We start from the raw sequence: 13,575 nt of genomic DNA on the forward strand, positions 1-13,575 counted from the left end.
CAAAGTGGAAGACTGTCAACTAGCCCACCTTCTCCAGCTATATGCTATCTCCATACCCATCAGTCTTCTGTTAAATGATTAACATCACCAAGGAATTTGCCTTTTCAACAAGAAATGAGAACAGGATTTAAATTTTGAATATTTTAGTAATCTGAATAATTACAGCAGTACATGATGCTTTAGTTACATCAAATTTTCCCCACGCAAGACTGTTGAAACAAACTTTGGCCTCCACAACACTGAACTGAATTAAGTGGGTTGGGTTAAAAAATGGGTAGATATACAAATTAATACTTTTTGATTAAAGACAGTAGCAACAAACTTGTAATATTTTTCAGATTAAATCTTTCATCTTGTTCATACATCAAGCTTCTTAGTCATCCTCTACTCTTAGGCCACCTTAAAATAAAGTATCCCTGAACATTGTACAGTATGCAAGCAAGGTAGTCAAGTAATGGCTTTGGGATGAGGAAAGAAACATTAACAACCTGGAGAAAACTAATACAAATTTCATATTCAGGGTCCAGGCTAGAATTTGAACCCTAGACTCTGGAGTTGCGAGAAAAAACACCTAACCCTGTGCCATCCTGCCTCATGTTCAGTGTTGTTAAATTTATTTTTCCATAGCACCCTGTCATTTTCAAGGCCCAAATGCTAATTTTCTATATTTGAGTTACTTGAGATACTTGAGATTAGTGTAAAACTGATTTAGATGACAAGACTGTCTTAAAAAACAGTGGGGCATTACTACAATTTTTTCCTCATTAGTGAAAATTTTAGATGGTCCTACTTGAAGATATAAAAATAAGCCTGATTATAATCATTAACAACTTCGCTCGCCAACCCCCCCTCCCCCAGCTTGCGCTACACGCCAGCCACTTCATGTCTCTGCTGCTCACGTTGTGAAGAGGGGGGACTGAACACACCCCAAGGAGACACGGTCACTCCTCCGAAACCCCCTCTTAAACGGTATGCAATGGGAAACAAATAGTTTTTTTTTTACCTCCTCTTTGCTCAAGTCAGCTGCTGGCTTGCTGCCGTGCCGTGCCACATGATCTGCATCTCGTGCGGCGCTTCAAACATTTAAAAGCCTGTACAGCAGGTGTCCTTTTGTCTCACTGCCTTGTCTCTCTTCTCCCCAAGAAATCCTCTGATCCTGTTGGGGGTCCTGCTCCAGAAGAGGAAGATTTTTCTATTCTTTTAATTGAGAGACAGAACTGTCCCTTCCGACTACACACGGAACTCAATTTACTCCTGAAAGAGACTTATGTTTGTTTGAAGTGTTTGAATAACATGTCTGTCTCTAAAATCTCCTGTGTATCTGTGCATCTCTGTGACCCAAGCGTGACAGCATATGTGGATTTCACTTTCACCAAACAACAAATCTTTTAATTCTCGTGGATATGTCTCTTCATTGGGAAGAAACACTACTTTTCCCTGATGGCAACACAAATTAGATGATCTACAAGTCTCTGACTTAAAGTTTAAATCCGAACAATATGTTTGATCTCTTTTCACTGTTCCGTTATTTCACCAAGTAATAATTTCTGTTTTGTTTGCGCTAATGCAATCTTTACTATAATTTTTTGAGACTTTTGAATTTTGGTACTTCCATTATCTCTAATGTGCTCTGCATGTGTATCACGCCAACATTTTTGAATTCTTTACAACGTTCTACTTTGTCATCTACTCTGTTTTTTTATTTCTGGCCCCGGGCGTGGTTAAATCTCTTGGCACAAGGTCTCATCTCGCAAGACGTGAAAGTGTATCTCTAAGAATGTCACATCTCGTCTCTCTGTCTTGTCTCTTCCCAAGATTTTTTTATATAATAGAGAGATATTTGTGTGACATTTTATAAAAAGCTGACATAGTTGTACAATATAGACATGGCAAAAGGTATGTATATGATTTCATGCATAATCATTCTTAAGCCGCTAAGTCTAGAGTTTACCCTTTCAGTAACTGTTTATTTGGATAATAGTTTACAGTAGTCATTAGTATGCCCTCCTTATGCTGCTGGGATGGGATCTGGTCGCTGAGGCTCTGAGATGGATGAAGCAATTTCAGAAATTAATATGGAGATGTGTGGATATTTCATAATTAATGTTTTGTACAATATGTAAATTACATGAAAATAAAAATAAGACTTAATTTAAACAAATCTAAATCTAATCACTTACAACAAACTTTGTGGAAGTAAGTCATTTTTTTGAAGATCAAAAGTCATTAAAAATTTAGTTGTATACTCTGCCAAAGCAGCTGTAACCCAGGCTAATATTGACTAAATCATAATGTATATTTGGAAGACTAATTTGATGAGAAATATAAAGAAAACAGGCAAAGAATTTAGAAACATTTATACTGTAGTTGACCCTTACCATTTGTTAGTCAATTGGGATAAAAGTGTTGAAAAAATAAATGTAATAGAAAACTGAATTTGATAACAGAAATCAATTTCTGTTTAGTTTCACCACTTTATATGACAACATCAGCATTTAACATTGTAATGCAGTTGAAGTAGCCAAGCTAAGAACAGAGGCAATTATCAGCTTTTCTCAAATAAAATGAAATATTTTTTCTAATCTGAAAAACATTTTCTAGTCTGAAATCTTAAGCTGCTCGTGTGGTTTGTTGGTACATAAGGCATGATCAGCTGCACATCTGACTTGTATGACTCCTCATTTAGCCTTCAATACATTAGAAGCAGACAGGATATCCTGATTTTCTAAAAGGAATCATAAAGATCTTGTATCCTGTTTTATTTTGCTTCTTTATTTACTTTTTTTGGTGTTTTTGGTATATTTGACAAGGTTTTAGCCTTATTTATTTAATGACCATTTTATCCAAACCATTCCTGAGAAAATTCAGTAAATTATTTCTATCATTATTATTTCATGTAGCACTGTTCATAGTCTCTTCCACTGAGGTTAGTTCCAGACTTGTACTCTATACCCAACAGGATAGTCTCCTGAACTAGGTTATTAGATAATAGATATATAAATAGATGGACCTCTCATAATTAGACCTCTCATAATTTTCCCTGAAAGTCATATCCTGATATGCATACAACATAAGCAGAACATGGATATAGTAGTATTTCCAAAAAAAATAGTTAAATGGCCTTAGATTTTCTGATTAATTTTGATTGTTTAATCCTTATCCTACTGTGACCACAGGAGTTGACAGCAAGTGTTTTCTATTAAAGCCAAGACACTGGTTGACTATTTTGACTAATGCCTTTGCAACAGTGTGTATTACTTTAAGTCAGCATAGACAAACTAAATATAGACAAAATAAATCAAATATCCACACAAGGTTTTCAATGTGAAATTTCACATACTGTAAAATGAAACATTTAAATGCATAGTTGGTGTAGTGTGTGCAATAAATTGTGCAGCCATTTTATGTGAATAATATACACCTTATAATTAATAATATTTTTGTTTTATTGTAGTCACTTTATGAGCGTCAGGGAATGCCTGGGCAGGCTGGAATTCTACCAGTGGCTGAGAAATCTCACATCCCTTTGCCAAAGGGAATGTCCAGAACTAAATCCGTAGGTAAGGTTTTTATTATTTAGCATATACTTGTCAGATATGTTCTATGTTGTCACATAATTTCCCTTGGGATTAATTAAGTTTTTCTGATTCTGATTCAATTTGTAACATTTGTTGATGCATCAGACTTGCCATCACCTATTTCAGGTTAATTTTATTGTATAATCAAAATAATGACAGCTCTTAGAAAGGCAAAAAATACATCTAGAAACTGCATGCTTACCAAAAAATATTTTTGTTATTAATAGTGTTTGCAGATGCAAATGTAGTGCTTGCAAACACCTTAAGTGATTCACACCTAATAATTAAAAAAAAGATTAAATTACTTGTAGAAAAAAACATTTTGCTGAAAAATGGCCATTTGAGATTTTAATGTTAATTTTTTAACATGAAATTGATTGCATTGTTTTGGTTAAAGGGAGTCAATTTCAGACAGAAATAAATTAACCAGCAGGTTTTGGACCTTTTTTAAATTATTGATCTTATTTCATTAACAAAGCTACAACTATTGTTCTGTTTACTTTGCATACTGTAAGTTAAAAATAAATAAATAAAGCAGGTCTACTTTTTCACTTCTTACCTGTTGCTACTTAGCATTTATATGTTCAACTCCCTGCTTTTTGTTTTTAGGCTGATGTGAAGTGTAAAATCTAAAAACGTATGAAGTTCTACATTTCGATGTATTGTCACTCAGGCACCATGATTAACAACAACTTGCTGGATGTTGGTCAGACATGCAAATTAGAAACTCATTGTGCTTTGTACAAATAACAAATCTGCTACTACTACACTCTTTTTAGTTGTTATGCTCATGCTAGATAGTAGTTTCTGTTTTTGTTTTGGTAGTTGGGGGCTCAATCATTAATGAGATTGAAGTGCAGGTTAGCTCCAGAAACGGAGAGTCTTGTATGGTGTGTTGCCTTTCGGGTGCACGGGTGGAAGACTTCCCTGGAAGAGTTGATAGACTCCTGACCAGAGCGGTGGTGGATCCAGTTGTCATTGTCCATGTTGGAACAAATTACGTACATAAGGGCAGTCTGTCAGTTCTGCACAAAACTGACAAGGTAGTCTACTCTGAAGTTCTACCTGTGCCATATGCCAGTGAAGGTAACGTTGAGGAGATTAGAAGGCTTAAAGTGTGGCTCAGATCTTGGTGTTGGGTAGAAAGGTATAGGTTTATGGGACATTCTATTGCCTGTTGGAACAGATGAGATCTGTTCTGCCACGATGGGTTACATGTGAATTGGGGAGATGTACAAATGGGTTAGTAAAAGATTGTTTAAACTAGGATATTGGGAGGCAGGAAGTTTAGGATAGGATAGATGTGTTTAGAGCATTACATGAAGGAATAAAAATACTATAAATAAATGAATAGTAATATAAATTATAGCCCATAGTTTAAATGCAGAATTAAAATGAGTAACACATTAAAAACAGCTTGCCTTAATGCTAGAAGTATCAAAAATAAAAAAAAAGTGAGTGGGATTTGTATTTGGTGGAGCATAATTATGACATTATAGCAATAACAGAAATCTGGCTAAATTAAAAAGATGGGGTGAGTATAACATAGAAAGATACACATTTTTAGGAAGGACAGACAGAACAGAAAAGGAGGTGGGGTTAATCTTTATGCCAAATAAAATTTAAGTGCAATTCCTTTTCAATTGGAACAATGAAAAAAAAAATTGAACAATGAGCCACATCTTAGTGAAAACATATGGGTTCATCAGGAAACAGGTCTTATTTTAGGAGTGCGTTATAAACCGCTCAATGCAGATAGTAATTTCAATGCACATCTTTTTAGTAATATTAAAAAGGCAAGTTTACAGAACATAAGACATTTGACAAACAAGAGGAGACCATTCAGTTCATCAAGTTTGTCAAGGTTTCATGCCTCAGTAGTTTACTCCAGAGTTCCACAACTCTTTCTGTAAAGAAGTGCTTCCTGCCTTACGTTTTAAATGCACGTCCCCTTAATTTCTACTGATGTCCTCAAATATGTGATTCACCCTTAAGCCGAAAGAATGTTGCTGGATCTACTTTATCAACACCTCTGAGAATTTTAAATACCTGGATTTGGTCCCCACGCAGTCTCCTCTGCTCGAGAATAAACAGGATTAACTCTCTGAGTCTGTCAGCGTAAGACATGTCCTTAAGTCCTGGGATGCACTTGGTTGCTCTCCTCTGCACAGCTTCAAGGGATACTATATCTTTCTTGTACTGTGGTGACCAAAACTGCACACAGTACTCCAGAGATGGTCTTACTAGTGCATTATATAGTCTGATCATAACATCCCTTGACTTAAATTCAGCAGCTTTTATGATGTAACCTGACATTATATTTGCCTTTTTAATTGCTTCTGTGCATTGTTTAGTCAATGAAAATGTTGAGTCAACATATACCCCTAAATTATTTTCAGAGGTTACTTCCTGCATGTCAGTGTCTCATATCTTGTATTTATAACTGATTTTCCTTTGGCCCACATGTAGCACTTCGCTCTTTTCTACATTAAACTGCGTATTCCAGGTGTTCGCCCGGTCCTGAATGTTATCCAGGTCTTTTTAAATTCTTTTTGCTGCCTCCTCAATGTATGCCATCCTTCCAATTTTAGTGTCACCTGCGAATTTGACAAGTTTACTAACTATACCAGAATCATTGTCATTAATATTATTCAGAAAAAGTAATGACCCTAGGACAGACCCCAGAGGGACTCCACTGATGACCTTTTATCTGTACTCTTTTTCTCTTGCTGGTTAATCAACTAGAGATCCAATTTTGTAGGTTACTGCTGATGCCCACATCTTCTACTGTAGTCTCAGAATTAATTTTTGGTGTGGGACTGTATCAAATGATTTTTGAAAGTCCAGGTAAATTATGTTGTAAAACTTCATTTAGGGAGGACTGGGGTCATGAACCCTGGTCTCCTTACTGCAAGGCAGCAGTGCTACCACTGTTACACCTAAGGGGGCTATTATAATCATGGGGGGCTTTAGCTGCCCAAATATTAACTGGGTTAAGCTTTCAATTAGTGGAACACAAGAGCAGGAGTTTTAAGAAGTAATCAGTGACTGTTTTTTTAACACAGTATGTTAGAGGACCAATGTGGGGTGAAGCCTGCCTAGATTTAGTATTTTGTAATAATCAAGATAGAATTGAGGGTGTAGGTGTTATTAAACCACTAGGGTCAAGTGACCATAATATAATACAGTTCTCATTGATTTGGAACAGTGTGAATGCAAAGACTAAAACTGTTAAGTTTAACTTAGGTAGGTCAAATTTTGAGCAGATGCAGCAAAGTCTAAGGAGAATAAACTAGGATAAAATTTTAAGAGCGAAGATAGTCGAGGAGCAGTGGAACAGGTTTAAAAACATTTTATATATGATGCACGACAGGTATATACCTAAATTTGGAATTAGTATTAAATTTAAAAAACTCTTCAGTGGGTTTATTGAAATGTTAAAAAAAAAAAAAAAGCTGCAAAGGGAAAAAACAGCTGTATAAGGCGTATAAGACTAATAACTCCAATGTGAATTGTAGAGTGCATTAGAACAACAGAGCAACCACTAAGAAGGGTTTTTGGGAAAACTAAAAGGCAGTTAGTGAGGAATATAGAAAATGACCCAAAGAGATTCTTTCAGTATTTTAGTAGTAAGGAAACGGTCAAGGAGGAGGTGAAGTGCATCAGGAATAGTAAAGGGGAATGAAAAAATATAGACCATAAAATAGTCTTTTCTAGTCTAGATTGTTCTGATGATCTAAATAATTTAATCATCTTAGTACATATGATGACAAAATTACTTTTGTCAAACATCTCACAAATATATTATATAGTGTTTTGCCTAAAAAAGATTTAGGCAAAAGAAAAAAAAACAATCACATTACTATAATGAAAAAGTCAAGGATCATGGACAAAGCAATATGAATATAATTAATCAGGATTATGTGTTTTGTAATGAATAACCAAAATCTATAAAAGTGAAAACCACCAACACAGCTAATGACTAAAAAACTCATCTTTAACTGAAGACATCTGCATTCATCCATCCATCCATCCATTTTCCAACCCGCTGAATCCGAACACAGGGTCACGGGGGTCTGCTGGAGCCAATCCCAGCCAACACAGGGCACAAGGCAGGAAACAATCCTGGGCAGGGTGCCAACCCACCGCAGGACACGCACAAACACACCCACACACCAAGCACACACTAGGGCCAATTTAGAATCGCCAATCCACCTAACCTGCATGTCTTTGGAATGTGGGAGGAAACCGGAGCGCCCGGAGGAAACCCACGCAGACACGGGGAGAACATGCAAACTCCACGCAGGAAGGACCCGGGAATCGAACCCAGGTCCCCAGATCTCCCAACTGCGAGGCAGCAGCGCTACCCACTGCGCCACCGTGCCGCCCATCTGCATTCATGTACCTGATAATATCATTTAAATCTGATACCACCTCAAATGCAAATATTATGAATATGAAAAATATGTTAAAGCACTGCACATACCAACAGCTGGGAAAAAAGTGAAAAAATCCAATTTGCATACAGTGTTTTCAGGAGGTTATGCCAAAATCTTCACAATGCAGCCTCAAAATCAGGTTGTTCAGGTTCTCAGATAATAATGCACTGATATACTACAAGGTGGACAAATGGCATCATTGTTGGTACTTTTTACATCAGAGTGCTAAGTTAAAATCCTGCCCTTATTACCATCTGTTCTGAGTTTGCATATTCTCCCCTGTTTACATGGAGTTTCACCTGGTACTTCAGATTTTTCCTGCATCCCAAAGATATGCATATTAGAGTAATTTGTGGGCTCAAATTGGCTCATTATGTATAAGTGTGTGTAAGTGAATGTCCCATCAAAGATTGCTTCCTGAAGTGTACCCAGTGCTGCTGGGAAAGACTGCAGTCACCTGTGTACCTAAACAGGGTGAAATGTGTTGCAGAAATAAATGGATTGTTGAGTAAGGCACTTTAAATTAAAAAAAAAATAAATAGAACTTATTTTCCTCCTATCACAATCTTTGTACTCATGTTGTTTTAGGGAACAGGCATGACTTATTGTAGAAGTGAAGCAGCAAATTCACTCTTGTGACACAAAATTTCAACAACTGTGTGCATTTCTGAATACCTTTCTGTCCAACAAGCAGCAAGCAACCCAGTCACTTTCTGTCAGAAACATAAATGCAAAGTACTGAAAACCAGAAAAATATTTATTGTTACTTATTAGTATTTCATTTAAAACTTGGAAAAGTTGTAGAAATGGTGTATAATATGTTTTGATTCTGAGGGAAACATCTTTCAGTTTCATTATCCTATGATATAATTAGAGTGTATAGTTTCTAAAGAGACAGAACAGTGAGTTTTCAGAATTTCAGAATTTACAGTTCTCATCATAAATTTATATTTTAATTCAGATGAAATTGCCTTATTTATTTTAATATAACAAAACAATTACACACGTACTTGTATATTAAAAAGTCCAATCACAAGTGTAATCAATACTATTGTGCTAAAGACGATGACAGGGAATTTTATGAGACTGATCGAGATTAGAGATGTAGTCGAAATGTAAAGAAAGTCAATTTTGGGTGATCAAAAATGCTCAAGCAAAAGTACCAAGACAAGAACCAAAAATCAAAGTCAAATATAGATTTCTATGCTGTTAAAACCTTAATTAAGAGTTTGCATTGATTGAAAGACACAAAGAAAAATGAATAGAAAATCAACAGTGCGGTCTCTGGACATGTTCATCAGGCTTCAAAGTTAATTGCATGAAAGTGGGAAAGTGAAAAAGAGGGCGAGGTACACGAAGACCATTACACCTCACCCAAGAATGATTTTCAGGATCATAGCCCTTCCAGTGCACCAAGTATTGCATTATTCTCCTATGTTTTATAGAATCTATAATAGATCGGAATTTGTGCTCCTCTATCCATCAACTTACACAGCTGGAGGTGGGGAAGAAGTGAAATAATCAGGGCTACAACGTACAGGATATAGACAAGAAGATGAAATATGGAATGTATCTTAAAATGACCTGACAAAGAGAGACTTCAAGAAACAGGTCGCACCCATTTTTGGGTAACGTAGAGTCCAATATATTGGTCTGATTCATGAGAAGGTACTTTCAAATGACAATCTCTTGTAGCCAGCCACACTTTTTGACCTACCATCAGAACAGGTGCAAGTGTATTTTTCTATCAGCAAGTTATTTAGCTAAACGTTCAGCTTTCTTCAAGTTTCATGAGCTGAGATAAATAGCTAGACATATTAAGTTACTTGAAGAAAGAGAAAGATGGTCAAAAAGCCAAAGTCTATACCCATAAAGACATTCAAAGTGTCACATTTGTACAGCAGAATGTACAAGTACATTTCTGAAAAACTTTAACAGAGGTAGAAAACCAACACAGACACTTTTCCAAATTGTGATTAACACATCCTGTCTATCCATTAGCTTTAGGATGATAACCAGACATAAAGTTTACTTAACATTCTAAATATTCACAAGACAACTTCTAAAACCAAGAAATAATTGTAGATCCCTATCGGACATGAGAAATCAAGAAACCATGAAGACTTGGTACTTTTTTGAAAAACATTTCTGCTAACAACTTAGCCAGCCAAAGAAAGATCTCTTAAAGGAATGAAATGCTAATACATAGAAAATCCATCAACTGCCAAAATAGTAGTGACTCATTTAGAAGGTGACAGATCAGTTATGAAGTGTTACTGGTAGCTGTTGCAGTAGTCTAACCTGTAACCCAGAAGAAGCTTATGCACAACAACAAACTTTGTAGGCTCCTGTGTAATTACAAATGTTGTTTCCTACTGGAATAGATGTTTCAGAATATTCATGGGTTGCATGATCCTAGGTTAACCAATCGTGGATGTTTGTTGAGAAATCTCTAGAGCCTGTTGAACTTGTTTCCTCAAGTCTTGGGGCAAATACATTCTGCCTTCATGAATGTTACCTGGCAGAGGTATAATATTAGGCAGTCTGTCTTTTTCTTGGCTAATCCTCTAATGATGTTATTATAATAGTTTCAAGGAACTTTTCAGTATAAAGAATTGGCTGTGTTTTCCAGAATAATTTATCTGGATCATACTGTAGATGTGAGATAAAGCATCTGCCTTGCCATTCTTATCTCTAGGTTTTTATGTAATATTAAACTCAAAATGATTACAAAATAAAGCTTACCAAGCATTTAGTTGTTATACTGATTTTACATATGCAGAATTCTTGTGGTCTTATTAAATCTTGAAGGGAAATTTTGCACCTTCTAAGTAGTGTCTCCATTCTCCTAAAGCTAATTTTATAACCAACAATTTATGAATCCCAACATCATAATTTCTCTCTGACTGAATTAATTTCATGGAGTAGAATGCACAGGGATTAACTAGATTGGAATCTAGAATATGATGGGCAACTTGGCCCCTACAAGGACACAAGACGCATCTAATTCTACAATGAGTGGCAACTCTGGATTTAGATAAGATTGGAGGCTGAGGTGGATAAATTTTGTTTTAAATTTTAAATGTTTTCCGGTCAAAGATGTTGTGGGAGATATCATAGTGCTGAAATTACAAATTAAGCGATGGTAATAGTTGGCAAACCAAAAGATCTCTACTTGTTTGATGCTCTCAGGTGGGGACCCGTTTATTATGATTTTTAAATTACACATTGCCAACCACTTTTTTGAAATTTTTTAACCTAAAAAAGAATTACAGTGATCCCTCGCTATATCTCGCTTCGCCTTTCGCGGCTTCACTCCATCGCAGATTTTATATGTAAGCATATTTAAATATATATCGCGGATTTTTTGCTGGTTCGCGGATTTCTGCGGACAATGGGTCTTTTAATTTCTGGTACATGCTTCCTCAGTTGGTTTGCTCAGTTGATTTCATACAAGGGACGCTATTGGCAGATGGCTGAGAAGCTACCCAACTTACTTTCTGTCTCTCTCTCTTGCGCTGACGTAGGGGGGTGTGAGCAGGGGGGCTGTTTGCACACCTAGACGATAGGGACGCTCGTCTAAAAATGCTGAAAGATTATCTTCACGTTGCTATCTTTTGTGCAGCTGCTTCCTGAAACGACATGCTGCACGGTGCTTCGCATACTTAAAAGCTCGAAGGGCACGTATTGATTTTTGACTGAAAAACAAACTCTGTCTCTCTCTATCTCTCTCTCTCTCTCTTTCTCTCTCTCTCTCCCTGCTCCTGACGGAGGGGGTGTGAGCTGTCGCCTTCAACAGCTTTGTGCCGCGGTGCTTCGCATACTTAAAATCCAAACAGCCCTATTGATTTGTTTGCTAGAGATTGTTTTCTCTATCTATGTGACATTCTGTGCTCCTGACACGCACTCCTTTGAAGAGGAAGATATGTTTGCATTCTTTTAATTGTGAGACAGAACTGTCATCTCTGTCTTGTCATGGAGCACAGTTTAAACTTTTGAAAAAGAGACAAATGTTTGTTTGCAGTGTTTGAATAACGTTCCTGTCTCTCTACAACCTCCTGTGTTTCTGCGCAAATCTGTGACCCAAGCATGACAATATAAAAATAACCATATAAACATATGGTTTCTACTTCGCGGATTTTCTTATTTCGCGGGTGGCTCTGGAACGCAACCCCCGCGATGGAGGAGGGATTACTGTAAATCTTTGCAAAACTTGCATTTTTCAACTTTGACATAGAGATTTTCAACATAAGCAATGTAATATTTATTTTACATGTAAACCAAGTGTAGGTAGATCTTTGAAGAAAAATAGAATTTCTTCAGTATAAACCAAGATGCTTATTCGTAAAAGGTCTTGAAAGATGTAATTTATAAATGACTGAAATACTGCAGGGGCATTGGCCTAATCATAACACATGACCCTGTACCTTGTAATGTCCACAAGCAGTGTTAAATATCGTTTTCCACCATTTATTCATATTAAATTATAGGTTATTCTTAGATCTAATTTGTAGAAAACTGTGGTCCCAGTTCCTTGATTGATTATTGATGAGATGCAAATTTATCCAGCTCTCTATAATCAATACTTGTTTGCAAACTTCCATCCTCCTCCTTACCAATAAAAAAGCAGTAATTGAACTATTGAAGTTTTAATAAACACATGTTTACGATTCTCTTGAATATACTGCTTCACTACACTTCACTTGTTCTTTTCCTAAAAGGGCATGCATTCTAACTTTGGGTAAAGGTACTCCTTTTAGTAATTCAGTAACACAATCATATTCTCTGTGAGGTGGTAAGACTAATGTTTGCTGCTTACTGAACATATCAGAATCTTCAGGAGGTACAGTAAGATGGAGATTCTGTTACACATAGGCCTAATGTAATTAGGGTGATTCTTAAGACAATGTTGTGTACAAAATGAACTCCACTGAACTGTGTCTTTACTTTACCAGTTTATTATGAGGTTATGTTTTTAAGACTGACTGATAAAACTTCAGTGATGTATTCTAGCTAACTTTTGACAATGGGTTTCTCATCCATAGACAGTATAGTGGATTTGAATTTTAATGGTACTTATAATATTCTTAACTGTTCAATTAATACTGAACTGTTTTGCAAGTTAAAATAACAGATTTTTTCAAAGGGTTTGACTACAAGAACCCACCCTACCAACCCTAACAGAATGTGGGTTTGTTAATGCCCAGATTCACCACAGTAAAAGTGTGATCTATCCCTTACCCTACAGTGTCTTTCTTTAAAGCTCAGAGACTCCATTTCTGGTGATACTGGCTTTGTTTCTGTATAATTATTGAGATTTCCCCTTTCCCACCTTCTCTCGATTTCCTCTACTTATAACTTTGAGCCAACCTTTTGTACTACTGCTGTCAGTTCTTCCAGAGTGTCCTTGAAATAGTGACTTGCAAGCTTATTTTTAACTTTATCTGATAGACCTTTTTTAAATACATGCGTTAAAGCTATCTTCATCACACCTACCCAGCATTCAAAACATAGTTAGCTAAGGCACTACAAAGCTGCAGTCTGGGTGCTAGGCGCTG

At 36.3% G+C, this 13,575-nt stretch overlaps 1 protein-coding gene across 14 annotated transcripts in view; it reads left to right on the plus strand.

Annotated features, from left to right (window-relative positions):
• shank3a (SH3 and multiple ankyrin repeat domains 3a) overlaps nt 1-13,575 on the plus strand; it is a 1,882,192-nt gene that overhangs the window by 1,806,822 nt on the left and 61,795 nt on the right. For all 14 annotated transcript variants that reach the window (XM_051931529.1, XM_051931540.1, XM_051931542.1 and 11 more), the window contains one exon: nt 3,455-3,560. In XM_051931529.1, coding sequence (XP_051787489.1) covers nt 3,455-3,560 — 106 coding nt within the window. The remainder of the gene's footprint in view (nt 1-3,454; nt 3,561-13,575) is intronic.

The sequence above is a fragment of the Erpetoichthys calabaricus genome, chromosome 1, assembly GCF_900747795.2.
Source record: "Erpetoichthys calabaricus chromosome 1, fErpCal1.3, whole genome shotgun sequence".
NCBI classification, from domain to species: Eukaryota; Metazoa; Chordata; class Cladistia; order Polypteriformes; family Polypteridae; genus Erpetoichthys; species Erpetoichthys calabaricus.